General features: G+C 36.9%; 1 protein-coding gene across 4 annotated transcripts in view; it reads left to right on the top strand.

Annotated features, from left to right (window-relative positions):
- Positions 1 to 23,580, top strand: part of REV3L (REV3 like, DNA directed polymerase zeta catalytic subunit) — a 194,816-nt gene that overhangs the window by 129,921 nt on the left and 41,315 nt on the right. For all 4 annotated transcript variants that reach the window (XR_008629742.1, XM_055134574.1, XM_055134573.1 and 1 more), the window contains exons 17-21: positions 6,226 to 6,418; positions 8,206 to 8,317; positions 13,019 to 13,134; positions 16,810 to 16,928; positions 21,311 to 21,429. Coding sequence is in view for 3 of the 4 variants with exons in the window: in XM_055134574.1 (XP_054990549.1) it covers positions 6,226 to 6,418; positions 8,206 to 8,317; positions 13,019 to 13,134; positions 16,810 to 16,928; positions 21,311 to 21,429 (659 nt within the window). In the remaining variant the exon portion in view is untranslated. The remainder of the gene's footprint in view (positions 1 to 6,225; positions 6,419 to 8,205; positions 8,318 to 13,018; positions 13,135 to 16,809; positions 16,929 to 21,310; positions 21,430 to 23,580) is intronic.

Here is a 23,580-nt window from a genome sequence, read left to right as displayed (position 1 = left end):
ATCTTATTTTGGATGTTTTGGTATACCATTGAGTGTATATACCATAGGTTCTTTATCCAATCATCTGTTGATTTGGGTTGATTCCATGTTTTATCTAATGTGAATAATGAACAAAAGAGTGCAAGCATCTTTTGGAATTGTTATTTTCAGATCCTTTAGGTAAATGCCTATAAGTGGTACTATTGCTGAAACATAAAAAAAATTTCAATACTGATTTAGGAACTCAGCTTTTAATTCAGTGTTTCATTAGTTGAATTTTGACTCACTTATTAGAGAGTTTTTAATGATACAGCTTGGTTGTATAAAACTACTTTTTCGGCTAAAAATTTTATAAACTGAATACTAATCAAGTGTTTCCCTTTAAAAAAAACTTAGTGCCTGAGCTTCCAATATGACCTTGCAATGCTACCCTGGGAATATATCCCGAGGATGCAAAAAAGCACAGTAGAAAAGACATCTGTGCCTATATATTCATTGCAGCACTGTTCATAATAGCCAAAATATGGAAACAACCCGAGTGCCCTAGAACAGATGACTGGTTAAAGAAACTTTGGTACATCTACACAATGGAATACTATGCAGCTGTTAGGAAAAATGAAGTCATGAAACTTGCTTATAAATGGATAGACATGGAGAGTATCATGCTAAGTGAAATGTGTCAAAAAGAGGGACAGATATAGAAGGACTGCACTCATTTGTGGAATAGAGAATAACATCACATGAGGCTGACACCCAAGGACAGTAGATACAAGGGCCAGGAGGATCACCCCCTAGCTGGAAGCCTGCTTCATGAGCAGAGGGGAGGAGGCAGATGGAATAGAGAAGGGATCACCAAGAAAGTGATGACTGGAAGAATCAGTCGGGATGGGAGATACATGCCAAAAGTAGATAGTGGACCAAACATGATGACCTCTCACTGTTGCAAACCATAATGCCCAAAAGTAGAGAGTATGGAGAACATTCTCTGCCATGGAGGCAGGGGGAGGGTGGGAAAAGGGGGTTATTCCGGGGATATTGGTGGTGGGGAATGTGCACACTGGTGGAGGGATGGGTGTTTGATCATTGTGTGATTGTAACCCAAACATGAAAGCTTGTAACTATCTCACGGTGATTCAATAAATTTTTTTAAAATAATAATTAAAATATTAGTGCCTACATAAAGTACAGGCAGTAAATGTAAAAATGAATATTTAAAATTTATAGAAAAATATAGCATTAGTGAATTTTATATTATATATCAGAGGGGTGATATTTTGAACAGATTGATTAAATTTTAAATTTTTAGTTTTGGGGCTGAAGTGATAGTACAGCGAGTAGGGCATTTGCCTTTCACGCAGTTGACCTGGGTTCGAATCCCAGCATCCCATGTGGTCCCGCAAGCACTGCCAGGAGTAATTTCTGAGTGCAGAGCAAGGAGTAACCCCTGAGCATCACTGGGTATGACCCAAAAAGCAAAATAAAAGAAAATTTAGTTCAGCTTTTGGGCTATAATCAATACTGTTAGGGGGAAGACCATGCTGGTCATTCATCCTGGTACTCCCACATGCAAAATGTGTGTTCCAGCCCATCTCTCTGACCCCTAGATGAAATATTTAAAATATTAGTTTTGCTTTTTTCAAATATGACTACTAAAAAAAAAGTTAGGTTTTTTTTTTTTTAAATATGGGTTCAGAACTCCATTGAGCAGTGCTCAGGGGTTGTAACCACTCCTAGCAGTGCTCACTTGAGACCAAGTGGTGCCAGAATCAAATCAAAGCCTTCCGTTTGCAAAGCATGCGCTCAGCTTTTGAGTTGTAATCCAATCTCATCTGCTAGAAATTTCAGATTCCGTATGTGACTTTCACTCTATTTCTGTTGGACAATGCTGGTTTATATAGTTTTGCTGTAAGAACAGGGAATTCAATTTCTTTTGCTTCAAGTCAGTTATCTCAATGTACTGAGGATTGGATGAGCATAAACAAAATGTTTATTGCTTGCCTGAAATTTGAAATATACTCTATACTTTTAGAATCAGACTGGACTATATATAACTTTCTTATTTTTTATTTGTGCATTTTTTTATGCAACAGCATTCATTTAGGTACTTTCTCACTTTGGCACTGCACTTACCCCTGAAATCCAGATAACTTAACAGAGAAATTTATATTAATCCCAAATCCAAAATTAGAGAATATACTTTGTTTAAAAATACTTACTGAGTTTGATAAATTTTAACCAAAAGACTGTTAGATTATTCCTTTAATTGAAAAATTGATTTTCTTTTTATATTATTCGTTTACTGCTTGTATTGTCACAGGTTTTTCTTGTTTTATTTGTTTGTTTTTATGGAACCTCATTTTAAAATCATGAACCCTAAAAACCCCAAAGACCTCTTTCAAACACAAGCTTTTCTTTTATACCCAGGCATAGTCCAAACTGCCACCTGGTGGTGAAATAGGAGGAATTTCAAAAAAAATTGCTCTCTATATTTTTCTTTTTCTAGAAAATTGTGTCCTGTGTCTGTATCATTTTTTCCTAATCCCATTACAGAAAGCTCTCCGTTCTACACTCATATGCTCAGTGCCGAAGAGATAGGTTGTAATTTCTGTTTTTCTTTCTTGAACCTATTTGTCTCGTAGGTACACTTTTGATCTGAAGTTGTCTTTTGTCTTCATATTCCTTCCTTTTGATTATCCGTTTCCAGTTAAACTAAATGTTTAAAATCTAGTTTTGTTGTGTTTAGGAAGTAATATTATATATTTTTAGTTACTAAATTAATACAAGGCTATTTTTAAAATATCACATAGTGCTGATAGTACTTTACTGATAGTAAAGTGTTTTTCCCCCTTTGCTTCCCCCCCACCTTATTTTTTTTTATTTTTGCTTCATTTTTTTAAAAACCTAAATGTGAAATGGATGGGGCTGGAGCAATAGCACAGCAGGTAGTACACTCCCTTGCACGCGGTGACCCAGGTTCGATTCCCAGCATCCCATATGGTCCCCCAAGCACCGCCAGGAGTAATTCCGGAGTGCAGAGCCAGGAGTAACCCCTAAGCATCACTGGGTGTGACCCAAAAAGGAAAAAAATCAGTGAAACTAGTCGGGTTTGTTTTTTAAAGATAATAAAATTGATAGACCTTAACAAGGGTTACTAAGAGGAGAGAAATCTTTAATAAGAAGAATCAAAAGAAGAAAAATTATCGGGTACCTTAGAACTATTAGTGATGGTATTACTGTTAACTGTCCAACAAGCACAATATTCTGGAAGAAATGGATATACTTAGATAAGTAAAGTCTCTATTAAAGTTAAATCACAAAGAAATATATAATCTGATCAACTGTTTAAGAGATCAACAGTTTTAGAGATTAAAATAGTAATTAGAAAGCTCTAGGAAAAAACACCTGGACCTGGACCAGATGGTTTTAGCAGTGACTTTTATTAGACTTTTACAAACAAAAAAACTTAAGGCTGCTCTTCTCAAACTTTTTAAAAAATTAAAGAGTACCCAAAATATTTTGAGTTCAAACATTATCCTGATGCCAGAACCACACAAAGACAACTCCAAAAATAAATAAAACTGCAGACCAGCACCCCTGATGAACATAGATATAAAAATTATCAACAAAGTACTGCCAAATTGAATTCATTAGCACATCAAAAGGATCATACTTTATGATCCAGTGCAGCTTATTCCAGGTATGAAAGGAATTTTAACCATACAAAATTTTATTAATCTGTACGCCAAATAAAAGGAAAGACAAATCATCAGCAGTTGCAACGATAACATTTGATATGATTTAGCACTCATTTATCATAAAACTCAATAAAAATGGGGTAGAAGGAACATATCTTGGCATAATAAATCCGTTGGCCATTATATTATTTGCTTAGAAGATCGTGTTGTGCCGAGGATTGAGCCTGGGTCAGGTGCAAGCTAGTCATGAGTCTAACTGCTGTACTATCTTCTGCCCCTCTCCCTACATAGCATATTTTTAGGAAATAGAGCAAAACATACTGAATATGAAATTGTTAAAGACCTTAAATAGCTGTGGCAGTTCTGAAATAGAGGAAGAAAGTAAAGACATCCTGTTACTTGAGTGTAAAGTTTCAGAATTAAAGTTATAATTTTGAAGTAAAAAACACTGGTGGAATTGAAAACTCAAAAATTAACACTTTTATCAATGTTTAATTTATGACTATGATCTAAGACTATACCATGGGAAAAGGAATGTCTCTGACAAATGCTTTGGGGAAACTGGCATATTTTTTAACCACATGCGAAAGAATGAAGCTGGGATATTCTCTAACCCCATATACAAATTTAATTAAAAATAGACTACAGACCGCTGAAGAGGTAGCTAGCTGGAAGATGGGAGCATGGGGCTGGAGCGATAGTAAGAATTGCCTTGACATGCAGCTGACCCGGGCTCGATCTCCGGCATCCCATATACTTCCCTGAGCTCCGCCAGGAATAGTAATTCCAAGTGCAGAGCTAGGAGTAATCCCTGAGCATCGCTAGATGTGACCTAAAATGGGGGAAAATAGTGGGAGCATATGCTTTTACATGCAGAAGCCCCTGATTTAATTTATAGCTCTTCTCTATCTGCGAGACACTGCTGAGTGTGGTTCAGAAACAAAACATAAAATGCTTTAAAGATCTAGATTTAAGACCCAGACCCAGTGCCATAAGGAACACAGGATATAATGCAGGGGAGACATTTTATAAAATTAGTAGTTAAAATATTTTAAGTAGATTGATCTCAACAGGAAGAGAAATTAATGGAAAAGAGAAAAAAATCTGAAGCTACATTAAATTGAAAAACTTTTGTGCAATGAGAGAAAAATATAAACAGAATGATAGGTCCAGAGAGATAATACAGCAGTAAGTGCTTGCCTTGCATGTGGCTGACCTAGTTTTGAATCCCCCGCACCTCCTAATGTACCCAGAGCCTGCCAGGAGTGAGCCCTGAGCACAGCTAGTTGTAGCCCAAAATCATAAAAGAAAATATAAACAGAATGAAAGCTATCTTATCTTCCTGAAGAAGATATTTCTATATCAAACATCTATGTAGGGTTACTATCCTAAGTATATAAAGATCGTAGACTACTTTTTTAAAATGAGTAAAAAATTAGGCAAAAGATTTTTTTTTTTTTTTTTTTTTTTTTTTTTTGCTTTTTGGGTCACAGCCGGCGATGTACAGGGGTTACTCCTGGCTCTGCACTCAGGAATTACTCCTGGCGGTGCTTGGGGGACCATACGGGATGCTAGGAATCGAACCCGGGTCGGCAGCATGCAAGGCAAATGTTCTACATGCTATGCTGTCGCTCCAGCCCCATGGGCAAAAGATTTTAATGTACACTTTTCCAAAGAGAACATAAATAAATGGGCAAGGTCAAAATTCATTTACTTAAATCTGAAGGGGGAGAAAGAGAGATGTGTTCATGAGAGAACATTTTTAGACATTTTTGTTTAAATTCACAGATAATTTTAATGTAGTTTAAATTACAGGTACTTAGTGTGATTTAAATGAATCAGCTAGGTTACCTGTAATTAAATTACAGGTGAAAATATAGTTTTGTAAATTTTATAGAGTGAAAAGTATTGAATTTTGGGGGCCAGAGTGATAAACAGTTGGTAAGGCACTTACCTCCAGTGTGACTGATTATGGGTTCAATCCCCAGCACCCATCTGGTTCCTGAAGCCTTATCAGGAGTGATCACTGAGCGTAACCAGGAATAAGCCGAGTACAGCTGGTTGTGGCACACAAGCAAAAACACAAAAAAAACTAGGAGACTGATCTGAATGTATAACCAGTTGGACTATCTCAAACAAATTGTGAAAATCAAGAGGCACTTGAATGTCTAGACCAGTGTTTCTCAACCTTTTTCTGATTGTAGACCATCTAACCCTTCTTCCTTCCTGTGATACCATTTGGCTTTCTGGTCTCATTCCGTGACCCTTTATGTGATTTTTCACCTGATTCCCCTAGTTGAGAAATGCTCTTCTAGATAGTTTTAAATACATATTTTCATTGAGAAATTAATGCAGTTTTTCTGAAATACGAAAGCTATGAATTCATTTATCTTAATCTTCCATATGAAAATCTTGTTTTAATCTGTGGTGTTAAATTGTTAACTTTTCTTATAGCCATTTTTCTGTAATTTTACACATTTCTGTAGAGTTTTACTGAAACTTTTTCAGCAGATAAAAAAATCCTAAGCATAACTTTTATTTCCTTTTTTAGATACAAAATCTTACCTTAATTAGTGTGGAGTTACATGCTCGAACTAGACGAGACTTAGAACCAGATCCTGAATTTGACCCAATCTGTGCCCTGTTCTACTGCATCTCATCTGATACTCCACTGCCAGATACAGACAAAACAGAAATCACAGGTGTAATAGTGATTGATAAAGAGAAATCAGTCTCTTCTCAAGGTATTGTTACTAATTTTATGCTTACCCACCCTAAGAAGAACCTTTTAATGGGACAAATACTGGAGATCTAAATCAGACTATTACAAGGAATTCCTTTCTAAAATGTTTGGTGGAAAAGCATTGGAATTATTGCATATAACTTTATCCTATACTTTTCATTGTAAGTAATAGTATTACTTTTAGTATTATTATAGATCCATTATTTAAAGGATTATCAAGAGTAAAAAGCTGGAAAGGCTACGGTTAGGCTGAAAAGCTAAGGGGTTAACACAGCTACCATCCAACTAACTCTGGTTCAAATTCCCTGCACCCATATTTGGTCTCCAAAGCCACTACCGTGGATCACTTCTGAGCACAGGAACAGGAAAATAGCCCATAACTACCACTAGGTGTGGCCCAGCCCCCCTCAATGCCCCACCTAAATAGGATTTAAGGGGGGTGGGGGAAGCTAAGGACCAAGAGATAGTACAGGGATGACGGTGTATTTATACCTTGCATGCTGCTGGACCCCTGTTTGATCTCCCACACCACCTGGTTCCCTGAATATCTCTCAAGGTGCCACCCTGAAGGTCCCTGACTACTGCAGGCCTAGGTAATCACCAATACCATATGAGCAGTGCTGCAACCTCATATGAATTGCCAGAGGGGCCCCAACTTCCTGAGCATTCCTTAGGAGATTCCACCTTCCCCACCCAAAAAAAAAATTTTTTTTTTAAACTGTAAAGTGCTAATATCTTAATACTGTGAACACTAATTGCTCAGTGACTATATGGATAGGTTGGGTAGATTTTTATATACTTACATGCTAGTATTAAGCTGCTAATGAAGAACTTTAAGAAGTTACTATAAATTACTGATTTATGATAGACTTTTAATATATATTCTATTTTTTTATAGGGGCCACTCAGTGAACTCCTCCTGGTGGTACAGAGCCTGCTAGTTTGATGCTTGGCTACCAAAGTCATATCTGGCAGTGTTTGGGAGCTGTCAGAGCCATCAGGGCTATACCTGATTATGCTCAGGGAGCTACTAGAGCTACACCCAGTGATGTTGAGGTTGGGGTGGGCCTCACATGTACTTGATATGCTGTCTATGGCTTGAGCTACCTCACCTTAAGATACATCCTAATTCTTTTGTTTATATTATTTTCTTAGTACCTCTATTTATGGTTTAGGATTTCTGCAAAATAGTATAGAAGTAGACAAGCACTAATTAGGACTCTTTTTCCTGAAGAGGTGGTGGTAAACATTTTCTGTTAAAACCATCTCTATTAATTAAGCAAGTTTCTTCCAAAAGAAAGGGTAAAGATAGAAATAAGGTAATAAGATATTTTTATAGGTGTTAGTTATTATCTGGAGAATTTTTGTGAATGTTTTCAAGACTTTTCAAAACCACCTGAAAGAGTCAGGGATGTGGCTCAAGAAACAGAACACATGCCTTTCATATGCAGGGCCCTATATTCCATTCCTGGGGTAGCATGATTCCCCAACCCCACCCCCAAAGTCAGGTATAACCATAGGAGCCCCTCAGTACCTCTAAGAGTGGGCCCAGACATCCAAACACTGCCAGGAGTGCCTTCCCCCACGTCCGAAAAAAAACCCTGAAAATAATAAGAATTTTTTAAGTTTCAGTTGCATATTGAGTTAGAAACATTTAAGAATTTTTTTCTAGAAGTTGGGTCAATTTTGTCTTAACTTTGGGAATGCTCTCTTCGCGTATTTCAGTAGTATAGTTTTACTCAAAAATGAGATAATTTTATAATAATGAGTGTTTTGTTTATTTCTTAGATATCAGATATCAGACTCCATTGCTAATTAGATCTGGAATTACGGATCTAGAAGTTACCTATGCTGCTGATGAGAAGGCACTTTTTCAAGAAGTTGCAGATATCATAAAGAGGTATTATTTTGTATTTTCTGATTTTTTTTTCCAGCTATTGTTCAAAGAGTTGTTCATGTACTGAATGACACAGGTAAAGGTAATGGGGGGGGGGAGAATTCCTTTTTACCTAAATTAGTTGCCCCTGGAAAGATCCATTATGTTCTCTATAACTATCATCCCACCAATATCACCATGTAAGGAATTAAAAAAAAAAAATTCTGTTCTCATGATTGAGGAGCCAATAAAAAGACAGTTATTGACTTAACCTCTTAGCTCTGCAAGTTAAACTTTAGCATGATTTTTGTGGGTGATGAAATAATGGGAAATTATTCTGAAGTTGTAGGTTTGTTCTTCAAGCCTGAGTTTTCCCTTGAATATTTATCTCACTTGCTTGTCTCTGTTTCTTTGCTTGCCTTTTTCCATTCAAGAGTAGCCTGTTGTTCTCTCTCAAACATGTACTTCTCTCTTTCTCGCCTTAAAAAATAAAAAAATTAATTAAAATAAAGTTGTATTAGTCATTAAATAGGCTTCTACTTTGGGGGCCAGCTATCATTTTACTTGTAGATTCTTAATTTTTTTTTTAAAGAAAATGTTTTCTTTGACAGTTTGACAGTTAAGGCTACCATGCTTCTTCGAGGATATTTAAATACTGTTCTGAATTCATGCCCCCCCTTTTTTTAAATGTAAGGGTCACTGTCACTGTCATCCTGTTGCTCATGGATTGGCTCGAATGGGCACCAGTAATGCCTCCCATTGTGAGACTCGTTACTGTTTTTGGCATATCGAATATGCCACTGGTAGCTTGTGAGACTGCCATGATGGTGAGATACTTTCGGTAGATGAGCTCTCCAAGAGGGGTGGAGGAATCAAACCCGGGTATTACTGTTTATTCAGCCACTTATTAAGCTGATTGAAACTGAAATTCATGCCCTTTTAGGAAGACACCGTGTGTGGTGTGTGTGTGTGTGTGTGTGCGTGTGTTTTAACCCAGTCAGTGGTGCTTAGGTTATTCCTGGGGGGGGGGGTGGGTGTTGGGTGTGTGTGTGTGTGTGTGTGTGTGTGTGTGTGTGTGTGTGTGTGTGTTTTAACCTGGTCATGGTGCTTAGGTTATTCCTGGCTCTACTTAGGAGTGACTCCTGGGTGTGTGTCTGTCTGTCTGTGTCTGTGTGTGTGTTTTAACCTGGGGGCCATATAGGGTGCTGGGGATCAAATTCTGGTCTCAGCTTGCCAGGTTAGGGCCCTACTCGCTGTGTACTATTTCTCTGGCCCCAGAAATAAGACTTTGATTGGAGAATTCTGGAAGGCTTTGGAAAATAAGGTGCTTGGATTTGACCCAAAGGAATGAATTTTCTTAGGCAAAAGGGCAAAGGTCATCAATTAACCATTACAGCAAAACCAGTACTTCTTTCTAGTGCTTTCAGTGACAAGCTTTTGACTGAATTTTTTAATAGGTTTTTTTTTTTAATTACTGTGAGATAGGACTAGAGCATAGCATAGCGAGTTGGGTGTTTGCCTTGCATGCAGCTGACCTGGGTTGATTCCTCCATTCCTCTCAGAGAGCCTGGCAAACTACCCGTGGCGTATTCGATATGCCAGAAACAGTAACAAGTCTCACAATGGAGATGTTACTGGTGCCCGCTTGAGCAAATCGATGTACAGTGGGATGATAGTGCTACAGTGAACCCAAAACAAGCCTATCTATTGTTGGATATCATTGGTTTGTCCTTTCTCCCTTGCCACGGAGTTTGGGCTTATCTGGTAATAACCTCTAAACAATTCTAGACTACATTGGTATGTCCTGCTCCCCTTGCCACTAGGAGCTTAGGTATATTAGTCACACCCATCAAAGTGCTCCCAAGTCACTCCCATTCCTTTTATCCGTAATTACTTTTATGCTCCCTTCCCCAACTAGTTATTCAGCTCTTCCCCTAATAAAACTCTGTTAATTTGTAAGGTCAGACCTTGCTAGGACAGTGAACTTGTATTGTAAGTTAATATTGTCTTTCTCCTCTCTTATGTCTTTTGAATAGTTTACTTTAAAACAATATCCTTTTTGTATGGACAAAGAAAGACAATTGTTAATATGCTTTGGTAACATGGGATTTAATTGGCTTCAAATATTATTCACTCCCGGGCATCTGCTTTCTTGACTTAAGCCTCAGCTGCCCTTACTTCCTAGCACCGCCCCCCTAAAAGCAGGGTCCCGACGAGGGACGGGATGGACCCAGGGCAAGCGGTGAGTTGTGTGCTACCCTGGCATCGAGATGGGCCTGGCCAAAGCGCCTAATGCTTAACTGTATGTTAAGAGCTTGGTCATGGACATGTCATGTCATGATCCAAAAGCAACGAGACTAGGACCCTGCTAGGGCTAAGAAAGACTAATCTGGCCTGAGCACTGTAGTCTGAGATCGAGGTGACCCCAGGAGAGCAATTCTATAAGCTTAATGTATCTCTTGCTATGTCCATACAAAATGACTTATAATATGAATACTTATATGTTAGTTGGACAAGGAGAGGAGAAATACACCCATGGGATTCCGCTCTTGGGCAGGTGTCCTGCTGAAAGAGATTCTGTCCTAGTAGAAGCATCCCCTGAGGGATAGAACTTTACCTCCTATTGATTGTAACCACACCCATGTGTAAGCCCTGGGCCCTGATTTGGGGGGGGGGGGGATTTAAGGTGGCTGTATGAGGGGGTTTGGGGAAGAAGCAGAGAGACGGGAGTGTTTAGAGAGGAGATTGGAATAAACTGCGATTGAGACCAACCAGCTTGGCTCCGTTCCTTCCTTTGCCTGCCTCATCATTGCCGTCAATCTCCCCGGGGTGGGGAAGCGGCTGGAGACTACCGAAGGAGGGAGGCGGGAGAGACAGCGCCGCTGCCCTATGCCCGGCGTGGTGCGGTGAGGTGCTCCTCGCCCCTCTTTTTCTTTTTTTGTGTTTTTACACAATCTATATTTTCAAAATGCTTTATCTTTTGTCCATGTACATTCAATAAATTTAGAACTAATGCATAATCATTTTTGCACAGTTCCTTAAAAAAATTTCTTAACCTTGGGGCTGAAGAGATAGTACAGCAGGTAGGACACTTAGCCTTGCACACAGCCAGCCCAGGTTTGATCCCCAGCATTCTGAGCCCCCTAGGAGTGATGCCTGAATGAACAGTCAGGAGTAAGCCCTTAGCACAACTGGGTGTGACTACCCCAAAAAACAAAAAGATTTCTTAAGAAGCCTGGGACATAGCTAAATAATAGAGTACTTGCCTAGTATGTATTGAGGCACTGGGTTTGATCCCCAGCATCACTAAAAAAATAGTTATGACTAACTGGTCTCTAGGACCAAAATGTAAGAAATATGATCTGAAAAAATAATGTGACATAGCACAGTTCTTCTAAAAGAACACAATCTTTTGTAAATCCACCAAGAGAAATAGTGGCTTTCAGTAGTCATCTCTGAGCACTAGCAGTTTATAAGTGGACATTGAGATCAAAAAATTCAAAATATTTTTCAAATTAATATACTTACTCATTTGCCACAACAGAGCTAGTAGTGATTGACTAATAACACTAAGTCCACTAAGATCTTTTCATAAGTCTACTAAGATCTTTCTGGGTTTCCTTTTTAAGAATTAATGTAGTGGGGCCACAGAGTTAGTATAGGGGTTAAGGTACTTGCCTTTGCACTTGGCTTATCTAAGTTCAGTATCAGTCACTACACACAATTCCTGAGCACCAACAGGAGTGGCGACTAAACAAGAGTCAGAAGTAATCACTGAGTACCACCATGTATGGTCCAAACGCATGTCCCCTAAAAAAATTAACAAACCTTTTTAGCTTCTATGAGACAATTATCTGCCCCATTGCTGCATTTTAACTTGCTGCTTTTTGCTTTTTGCTTTTTTATATTCATGCCATAATCCTGGTCTCTGTTCCAAAATTATCATCCCAGTAGTGCTTACTACCAAGAAAACACTTTATAAAAATTTTTTTACTAAAGTAATACTGCACTGTAACATTATAAAAGTTTTATATATTCATTATTATTAATCAATATTTGCATATACTATTTAAATTCAGCATTAAAAGTCAAAGTCTCTACTTCATTCTATTCTCATTCCCTTTTATAGGTTAATGAAAAGATCCATTTGGCTGTTCTGTTAAACAGTACATGCTTAACAAGTTAAACAGTTTCCTCGTAATTTTTTTTTTTTTAGTAAAGCTAGGTAGTTTTTATTGAACGAAATTTACTTACATGTGAGGGCAGTGAAAGAGGAATATGTGTTCAAGAGAGAACACAAGTTTTTCCAGAGTGGGAAAAAAAGCAGAAAGTGAGAGGAGCAGCCTTGAAAGAGCAAACCTTCTCAGAAACTTGAATCCTATTTATATAGAGAAAGATACATGAATAATGTATACTTTATGTATACTACAAATTTTTGTTCATTTATTTGTGTTTGTTTATTTGGGGGTCACACCCAGCTGTGCCAATAGCTTACTCCTGCTCAGCACTCAAAGATCAAATCCTGGTTGGTTACATGTGAGACAAGTACCTAATTAGCTGTACTATCTCTGCATCCCCTAGAATTTTTCATACTTTATATCACTAAAGTGATATTTTATGTCATAAAGTATGATATAAAATTTTCATGCTTTATATCATGAAGAATTCCTCTAACTTAGGGTTCAAATACGTGGTCCTTGTTTAATGTTTTGATTTCTTCTTTAGGTATGATCCTGATATTCTGCTAGGATATGAAATTCAGATGCATTCCTGGGGTTACCTCTTACAAAGGGCTGCTGCCTTAAATGTTGATTTATGTCAGATGATCTCTCGGGTGCCAGGTATGTAGCCTTGTGCATTTTTTAATAACTCAAGTACAGAGAAGATTACAAAAGAAATAAAGACAAGAAGTTTAAAACAACTATTATTCTAACTTATAATAGGGGTGGCAGGGGGCCGGGGGAGGTGATCTTCTTAGCCGTCTATAGGAGATCTGATGGCCCCTTCTGCTAATTCTCAGCTGATCAGCAAGTCAGTTCAGTGCTAGGCCCCAAGGATGCACTGCTGCTCGGGTCCTGCTTTACCAGGATTAGCTAGAACTGCGTAAAGGGCTACACTCTTCCATGCTGAGAAAACCATGTGGTGCTGGGGTTGGCCACATGAAAGGCATGTCCCTTAACCTCTGGACTAACTCCTGTCATCTTAATGTTTAATGCTAAATTCTATATCGTAATTTCATTATAAAAAAATCAAGGTAGCCCAGTCTGTCTGCTTTATAAAACATTGGTATATTTGTTGTTTCATTTTTCTCTTCAGTAACTTCCATGTTATCTAAACATTTTTGTAAGTTTATGTTATATAATTTTGTGTTATATAACTCTTTAAAAGTTATGTGGCTTTTGTTATATAACATTATTATGTTATATAATATGTATCTTAAAATCATAAATACTTTATATAATTTTTAAAATATATTTACATAGCTTTGAATAGTATATACCACTCTGTCATGCTTCCTTCCAGCATCTTAATATCTTTATATCTTTTTCTGTATTTTGATATGGTCTACAATTAATGTAAAGACATTAAATTTTTTTTTTTTTTTTTGCTTTTTGGGCCACACCCGGCAATGCACAGGGGTTACTCCTGGCTCTGCACTCAGGAATTACCCCTGGCGGTGCTCAGGGGACCATATGGGATGCTAGTAATCAAACCCGGGTCAGCCACATGCAAGGCAAACACCCTACCCACTGTGCTATTGCTCCAGCCCCAACATTAAATATTTCTTATACCAAAATTTTACTTAATTTTTCTAGTTATGTGTTGTAACATTTTTATTGGTAAGAAGAAACATAGATTTAATTTTTGTTTGGAATCAGGCTGAAAAATGACAAGGAACTCTGACCACTTCCCTAGAAGTCTGATTCTAATAAGAGGAAGGAAATAATAATATATCAAAATATAGTTTGTAATACACTTTTAAAAATATATGACTACAAAAGTTTTTTATAAATGTTTCAAAGGCTTCCCATGAGTCTGATGAAAATGAAGTAGATTATTCTTTGGGAGACTAAAAGACCAAAGACAAACCTGTAGAACTAATCAGAAGACATCATGAGAGAGATATAATTTCATAATACAGTATCTTAAGTATGAGAAAAATTTTATTTGGTGGGGAGGAATTGAGACACATCCCATGTTGCTTAATACGTAAAGTATTATATGTTCAAGGGTCAGTCCTAATACTACCTGAAATCTAACCAGGCTTGGCCATACGTAAGGCAAGCACCTTCTCCTATCTTCTTTTCTACCTCAAGTCTGCATAAAATTAAAGAGAAAAATTGAAACTAGAATTTTGTTTGTTGGGGCCGGAGCGATAGCACAGAGGGTAGGGCGTTTGCCTTGCATGCGGCCGACCCGGGTTCGATCCCCGGCATCCCATATGGTCCCCCAAGCACCGCCAGGAGTAATTCCTGAGTGCAAAGCCAGGAGTAACCCCTGAGCAATGCTGGGTGTGACCCAAAAAGGAAAAAAAAAAGAATTTTGTTTGTTTTCATTATTGGCTGCATTGGCAGTGCTCAGAACTTATGCCTCCTCTGCACTCAGGGATCACTCCTAGTGGGGCACAGAGGGCGCCATATGGAGTGCCAGGAATCAAACTCAACGTCAGCTGTGTGCAGGGCAAACCTCTGTACTATACTCCAGCCCAACCTCTGTACTATACTCCAGCCCAATAAGCTATAATACTTAAGTAATATATCTTGAGCTTTGCAAAAGTTTTAGAATAAGAAGCCAGAGTGATTTAATAAGGAGATAATTTATTCAGTATTTCATTTGGGCTGTCTATCTAAATATTCAAAATAAGCAGCATTTCACTTACATTTTTATGGCTTATTTTAAATGTGACTTTAGATCAGAAGAATAAATGAAAATTTATATCCTTTTATACTCATTACCTGAAACTACTTTACAGGGCAGCATGGTACAATGAAAAGGGTGAGATAAAGGAAGCAACATAGTAAAGAGCATGGGTGATTTTGTAGAATTAGGTAATGGAGAACTATTGTCAGGGTTCAGAATCTTGCTATACTGTCAAAGAGCTATGATATCAAATAGTTACTTGATTATACCTCAGTTGACTTTACCTCAATTTGTTTATCTGTAAATTGGATTGATAATAGAACTCATCTCATAGAACAGTTATGTAATTCTTAGAACATGTCTAAAATGTGTGTATTTGTTAAATGGGGGAAAAGTTGATATTTTTAAAATAAAGAAGGAAAAGTATAAATGGAAAAGAGTTCAGTAAGTGTATGTATATGGCCTTTAGAATTATATAACCCTGGTTTACAGTACTAGTTCTGTTTTTCTTTGAACTTGGAAAAGATACATTTTTACTAGATTTTTCTATTATACGTGAATAAATTGCATTGAATACAATGAAAATCTTTTTGGGCTGAAGAGCTAGTATAGTGGATAGGGTGCTTGCTTTGTACACAGCCAACCAAGATTTGATCCTCGACATCCCATATGGTCCTCCAAGCCTGCCAGGAGTGATTTCTGAGTGCAGAACCAGGAATAACCACTGAGCACCACCAGGTGTGGTCCCCACAAAAAGAAAGAAAATTTTAATAACATCACTACATAATTGCATTAAAGTAAGAGAAGTGGTGCCAGGGATGTGGCACTTGCCTTGAATGTAAGAGGTTCTACCTTGAATCCCCAACGCCATAAAATTAATAAAGAAAAGAAATAATGTTAGTAAAGTTTTTAGATCATAATATTCACTGTGATAAATATACTGACTCTCAGTCCTCTGATCAGTAATATTTATGTAAACCCAGTAAAATATCAGAAAATAAATTTTAATTTCTTTTAAAGTAAACCATCACCTAAGGAAAAAATTCAAAGTTCTACCATTTCCCTAAGAAATGACCAGTTTACCAATAAATAATTTTCAAATTAACACCCAGGAAATTCTGGAGTATTAGGAGTCCCTAAAATCAGCACTATGCCAAGTTTAAAGTATTGTTTTAAAAATACATGTTATTTCTATTTTATTATTAATATTTCTGTATAGTTCTCAGATGCATTGATGCACAAGATTATTTCTTTGCTTAAAAAAGGAAATTGTTTTATAATGATTTTTCTCTACCAAAATAACTTGAGTTGAATTTCATCTTATCTCATTTTTTTTTCTGAATAGTTTACTAAGAAATTTGTTGAATTTTGTTTTTTTGTTTTGTTTTGTTTTGGTGGGGTTGGGTTTTTTTGGGTGTTGTTTTTTTAAAAAAATAGAATTTGTGCCACACTCAGCTGTGCTCAGGGCTTTTTCCTGACTATGTGCTCAGGGATCACTCTCTGGAAGAAATTAGCAGACCCTGTGTGGTGCCAAGGATCAAACCCAGGTCGGCTGCATGCAGAGCAAGTGCCTGAGCTGCTGTTTTATCTCTCCACCCCACCCTTGGAGATATGTTTTTTGTGAGTCCTGATTTAATCTGTATTCATTTCTGTAGATGACAAAATTGAGAACAGATTTTCAGCTGAAAGAGATGACTATGGATCAGATACAATGAGTGAGATAAATATTGTTGGCCGAATTACATTGAATCTTTGGAGAATCATGAGAAATGAGGTAAGGCACTTTATGTAAAATTTTGTTTGGGAATACAGCTTTAGATCAGTATGACAGATTTTAAATATATAATTTCTTTGGCATGTAAGAGAAACAGTATGCTTTTGTAATATTTGTAATATGTTGGAGTGAGATCATTCTGACTTGAGAGTAGGTCTAGACTATTGCAAGAATCTTGGTAATCCTGGGACTTTCAATGGAAGAGCTAATATACTGAATGCTTGTCAGGAAAATCCTAGACTTTCTCTCTGAATTAACATTTTTATGGATTTAATCATTGAATTATCACAACAACCTTTAGGTGCATTATTATTTCCTATTTCCAGGTGAGATAATTGAGGTACAAAATTGTTGAATATTTCTCAAGTTCACACAATTAATAAGGTGGAACTAAGCCAGATTGAAGAGAAAAAGTACAAGAATGATTACTTGGGTTCTGTAATGGGGGTTTAAATCATATTTTAAGTGGGAAAATGATGGTTTAAAAATATAGAGTAGGGGCCAGAGCGATAGCACAGCGGGTAGGATGTTTGCCTTGCATGCAGCCAACCTGGGTTCAATCCCTGGCATCCCATATGGTCCCCCAAACACTGCCAGGAGTAATTCCTGAGTGCAGAGCCAGGAGTAACCCTTGAGCGTTGCTGAGTGTGACCCAAAAAAAATAAAATACAGAGAGAGAGAGTAGGACTATCAGATTTTCTAATGAAAATACTAAACAGGCATTATTTAAGTAGAGAAATTCCAAATAGGAGGCAAAATTCTGGACTTGAGATACAGACTAAGAAATCAAGGAAGGGTGATGATTCACCAATAAGTCCATGGAGAAAGCAATCAGGCATGTGCCAGACAGCATTTTGTCAATGAAAAAATATTTTGAGGAGTTGACAGAGGAGTCAGTCAGCTGAGAACATAAAGAACCAACATGAAGATCATGGAAAAACCCAGCAGTAACTAAGAAGATCAGATGTGTCAGCACAACCAGATGAACTTCATGTTATCTCAGCTTAACAAAACTAGAACCTGGTTCTCATATTTCTTACTGTTCAGTCAATGAGCACTTTTAAAAATTAAAACAATGTGATGGGCAGTAAAGACTTAAAATGTGAAATAACCTCCTTCATTCTTACATTGTTTAATCATTCATAAGACACACAGATTCGTTGTATTTAATTTTGGTACAAATTTGCAGCATAAGCAGTCAACAAAATAGTAAGGTGTTAATACTCCTGTTTTATGAGAAGTCTCAGAAGAAAGCAACTCTACTAACACTGTGAGAAATTTTTCTGTTGTTTAGCTATGGAGAGGGGGAGGGAAGAGGTATAGTAGAGAGGACCAGAGCAATTGTACAGTAAGTAGCACACTTCCTTTGCATGAGGCCAGTCTGAGTTTGATCCCCAGCATCCCATATGGTCCCCTGAGCATGCTAGGAGTAATTCCTGTGTGCAGAGCCAGGAGTAACCTTTGAGCATCTCTGGGTATGGCCCCCAAACAAAACTTCACAATAAGAAAAAAAATATTCTGTATGAAATTATTTCATTTATGTAAAGTTAAAAATTGGCAAAATTTACCATTATTGGTTAGCAGGGAAAGGAAACAGTAATATTCCAGTGTCTCAATTTCCTGCCTCTCTTATGGATAGCAGTTATATAAACAAAGTATTTGTCAGTAAAATATCTTAAGTCAAAGACTGAAGTAATGGAGAACAATTAAGGTGGTAGCTAAGATAGGACATTGATGCTAATTCATGTTTTTGTTCCCTTTTTTTTTTTCTGCTCTCGCATTAACTTTCTGATTGCCTTTCTCAGTTCTAAATAAGTTTGTTTATAAAGTTATTTGAATTGATTAGTGGGAAAGTGTTACCATACCTCTATAAGCTTAATAAACAAACATTCTAAGATTTTCTTCCTTCATATCAATTATAATGTTGATTTATGTAGTGCATTTATGCAGTGTTTTACTAGACTTTCCCCTGAAACAAATAGTAAACCCCAAAATCATGTTTTTGTATTCATATTTCAGTTTCTAGTATTAATCACTCTAGAGAGTGAAACATTCTGAAGTTAATCTTAATTTTAGAGTTTAGTTTTCCTTCTTCTAATTTTACTCACCAAATAGGAATATAGCTACTCACCAAATAGGATTATAGCTGTGCATTTTTATATTTTTGTGATACTGAGGAAATGTCTTAAGTAGAGTGAACATTATATCGTTATAATAGTTGTTATCCCACTTCAATAAACCTAAAACATAACATAGCTCTTACATCTGCTTCAGCCATCAGGGATCAGTTTCTATTATTTTATTCTTATTTGAAGTTACGGAATCTCTTAGTCCTTATAGGTTAACTTATATTACAGATTTCATATTTTTCTGTAACTGGAGAGCTGGAGACCAACAAGGTGTTCTTTTTTGTATATGTTTTATTGGTTGCTTCAGTGAAGCTGTGTATTATAATACAAGTTTAGTCTAAAGTGCAGTACCCTATCAGGAAACCATGTAACCACCTTAAAACAGAACAGAACTTTTGCTGTTTTCTGTAAAATTAAATGGAATTTTCAGAATTTAAATACTCATTAAAAGAAGAAACATTCAGGCTGGGAATTTGGTAATAAGTGCTTATTTATTACTGATTTTTTTTAAAGAAATGGTATTTTGCTACCAAAATAATGGATTATAATAATCTGCTTTATACTGGTAAATCTGGGGTAGATATTTCCAAAATAACTTATTTTATACCTGACAGTGGTTGGGGTCACTTTCTATAGTGCTTGGCAACCATATCGTGCTGGGAATCAAACCTGGACCTCTTGCATCCAAAGAATATACTTAGTCTGTTTGTTCTGTCTCTCTTTCCCTAGAATAGAGTTTGAAAATTTAAAACTGTGTTTGTGTGTTTGTGTGTCTGTGTATTAGTGAATGCATATACTCTGCAGTATGCTACTTTCCATTGTTGTTCTTCTGGAGACTGATAAAAATTGTAGGTAAACTTAAGACCAGTGCAGGACCTCTGCACTGAGATGAGCATAACATTTAGTTTCTGTTTTGTGTTTCCTGGATTATAGAAGTGAAAAATAAAATATTTAAAGTTACATTATCGAAGTATGAAGTGATGGTAGAATTACTTCTCAGAATCCCAAGCTGGCCTTAGAATGGGGACTGTTCTTGTGCCTTAATTTCCATTTTGCCTTGAATAGCTTGCCATTGTCTAGGTTAATTGTGATATATTTCTGAGAGCTCATCTAGAGTTTACTTTATGAATTTGGGTCCTTTTTCAGCATTATTTCCCATTGATTTTTCCCACATATATTCCCCATATTTTGAGATCAACAAGCATTCCTACGTTTCCTTTTACTATTTTGCTAATGGAATGAAAGAAAATAACTCCATAAGGTTCATGTATTGCGTCTTAGTACTAGTATAATTGTTAGGAACAGGATGAATACCTGCCTTTAACTAGATAACTCAACTTTGAATCTGTGGGATCCTGTTAATCCGCATGTCATCAAGGACAAACAGTAAGTATGAAGAAGCAAAAAGCTTGTTTAATAATACTCAGCTAGTATTTACTGTGGCATAGTATATAGATAGAAGAGATAAAACCTGGGATTGGGGGCTGGAGCAATAGCACAGCCAGTAGGGTGTTTGCCTTGCATGCGGCCGACCCAAGTTTGACTCCCAGGATCCCATATGGTCCCCCAACCACCGCCAGGAGTAATTCCTGAGTGCATGAGCCAGGAGAAACCCCTGTGCATCACTGGGTGTGACCCAAAAAGAAAAAAAGAACTGAAATCGGGATTGGTGAGGTAACACAGCAGTCAGGGCCACATGGCTTTGCATATTCAAGACCCCAGTTCAGTCCCAGCATGACATGGCCTTCTGATCTCTAGCACCACAAACTTGAGCCCATGGAGGCTCCCTAGTGCATCAATTTATGATCCAGGTGGCCTCCAAGCACCATCCTGGTGACCCTGGTGGTCCCTGGCATTGCACAGCCTGAGCAATACCATAGTCTCTGACCTTATCATTGAACTCTCCAGCTCAACTGACCAGGAATGTCCCCTAGCCCCATGACAGTTGCTTGAGTGACAAATAAGTTTTAAAAAACTGGGAATTCATATGATATTGAATCTCATTTGATCTTTTTTCAATTAAAGATTAACTTGTTTGACTATTTCTGTCTAGTAGAATTTGTATATAATAGAGTTTGTATACAGTATTAAATTGTGATTTAATAGTAATGCATATCATTTTTCCAAGTAACTTTCATATGGACTGTAAAAATTTTTTGATTCAATATACAAAAACAAGCATTATTATAATGGTGTCTTGCCTTTTTTTTCTTTTTTCTTTTTCTCTTTTTTTTTTTTTTTTTTTTTTTTTAGGTAGCTCTAACTAACTACACCTTTGAAAATGTGGGCTTCCATGTTCTTCATCAACGTTTTCCCCTATTTACTTTTCGGGTTTTGTCAGATTGGTTTGATAACAAGACTGATCTGTACAGGTAATGTTTCATTATTCTGAAGAGGATACTACCTCTTCTTAAAATAAGTATTATTAGAATATAAGTTATATATAGTAAAATACACACATTTAAAATGTTATCTTAGTTTATTTTAATAACTAGTTAACTAGTTATTTTTTTAAATGTTTATGCTTCATAACCAGTACCCCAGTTAAGATAAAGAGCAATTAAGAGACTCACAAAATTCCCTTTTATACATATAGCTTTGTAGTCAGGCCTACTCAGTACTGTAAATGAGTACTAATTGGATTTCTATTAATATAGATTAGCTTTGCCAGGTCTACAACCTGATATAAGTAGAAATTTTTACAGTCTTTTCCCTTTTTGTCTAACTTCTTGCAAGATATCTTTTTTTTTTAGATTCAACCACGTTGTTGCTTACATCAGTAGAGTTTATTTTTATTACTGAATAGTGTTCAGTTACCTGAATATACCAAATTTATCTAGTAACCTGTTAATAAACAGTCGGGCTGTTTCTATTCTGGATTTTATGAATGAAATTGCGTACAACTCTTTGTGTGAATGTACATTTCATTTCTTTGGGAGAATTACCTTGTCACCTCATAAATATATAAATTTTAATACAAGAAAATTCATATATAAATTATATGAGCTATATTATAAAATTTATAGTGTAAAATTTTAATATAAGAAAAATGTCCTGTTAAATTATTTTCTTTGACAGTTCTAGTGTCAGCAACAAATTCAGTCTTTTCTCTGTACATGTCTTTATTTCACCCTTAATTTGGAACATTTTCTAATTTGGGAACTAAAAGGGGCATTTTTTCATTCCCTTTTGGCCTATTAATTTTCCTGTCACTGTCATCCCGTTGCTCATTGATCTGCTCAAGTGGGCAGCAGTAACATCTCCATTGTGAGACTTGTTGTTACTGTTTTTGGCATACCGAGTACGCCATGGGTAGCTTGCCAGGCTCTGCCGTTCGGGCAGGATACTCTCGGTAGCTTGCTGGGCTCTCCAAGAGGGATATAGGAATCGAACTCAGGTTGGCTGAGTGCAAGGCAAACACTTTACCTGCTGTGCTGTCGCTCAAGCCCATATCTTTTCCTATTATGTCAAACTTCATTCTGACTTTTCCAGTGTATGGAATGCATCCTTTTTTCCAAAGTAGGATTTAATGAACACCTAGATATTGTTGTTATTCTATATTAGACTTGTAGTGACACAAGGTGACTATAATTACTCAGTTCTAGTCCACAGTCAATTTTCTTCTGAGGCTTACATATGAAGTTTTCTTAGTATTCTGTTTTTCCCACGGTGGCAGTAGATCTCTGCTGTGTACCACTGCCATATGTAGGCCAACCAAGTTTCTGACTTCTCCCCAAGAGCAGATGGTTCTTACTTCTATTCCTTCTTCAGTGCCAGTGTTTTTTCCTGGAGTCTGTGATGAAAAGTTTTTTATATTTTTCTCAGTGCTTATTACTTAGTCCAAGGCCTGTGTTATAACAGGATAGGTTTCCCGCACTTCCCTCAGCTACATTTTTACCCTGCCCCTCTCCTAGGAGCAGATATATCTTGTATATATTCTTTTCCCCAGATATATTGGAGCTTTGCATAATAAACTGGAAAAAAATGGTGAGATTTCTGCTAGTGCCACCGTAGTTTACAGCTTTCCTTCATTACAGAGAAGGCCCAGAATAAGTTGTAAGGTTTTGTTCTGTGTGATTTGCCGTGTCATCAAGTCTCATAGAGAATGTTTGGTGGAGACTCATAGATAAAGACTACCTTGTATCTGGGTTCCTACTGTTTGTCAACTGTCAGCAGGCCAGTGTTAGATATTTAAGAATTAGCTGTTTCATTCATCCTTGCTTTTATGACAGCAAACTCTTCCCACCAGTTAACTCTCCCAAAAGTGAAATCAGTTGTACTCAAATGGGTTTTCATTTGAAATTTAGTTTGCCTGTTTGTTGTTGTTTTTATTTTTATTTTTTGTAAATAGAGGAGCAACATCCAGCAGTGATAGAAATCCCAGCCCTACTCCCGGCAGAACTCCCAAGACTTGACATGAGTCAGCAATGCTCAGGGATAACCAGGGTCACACCTTGTGGCATTAGTGGTCACCAGAACAATATCAGAATCATTGGGGATACATGTGGTGCCAGAGTTGAATC

The sequence above is a fragment of the Sorex araneus genome, chromosome 4 (assembly GCF_027595985.1).
Source record: "Sorex araneus isolate mSorAra2 chromosome 4, mSorAra2.pri, whole genome shotgun sequence".
Taxonomy (NCBI): domain Eukaryota; kingdom Metazoa; phylum Chordata; class Mammalia; order Eulipotyphla; family Soricidae; genus Sorex; species Sorex araneus.
Note: the sequence above shows the minus strand (reverse complement) of the source record. Positions and strands in the feature narration are given on the sequence as shown.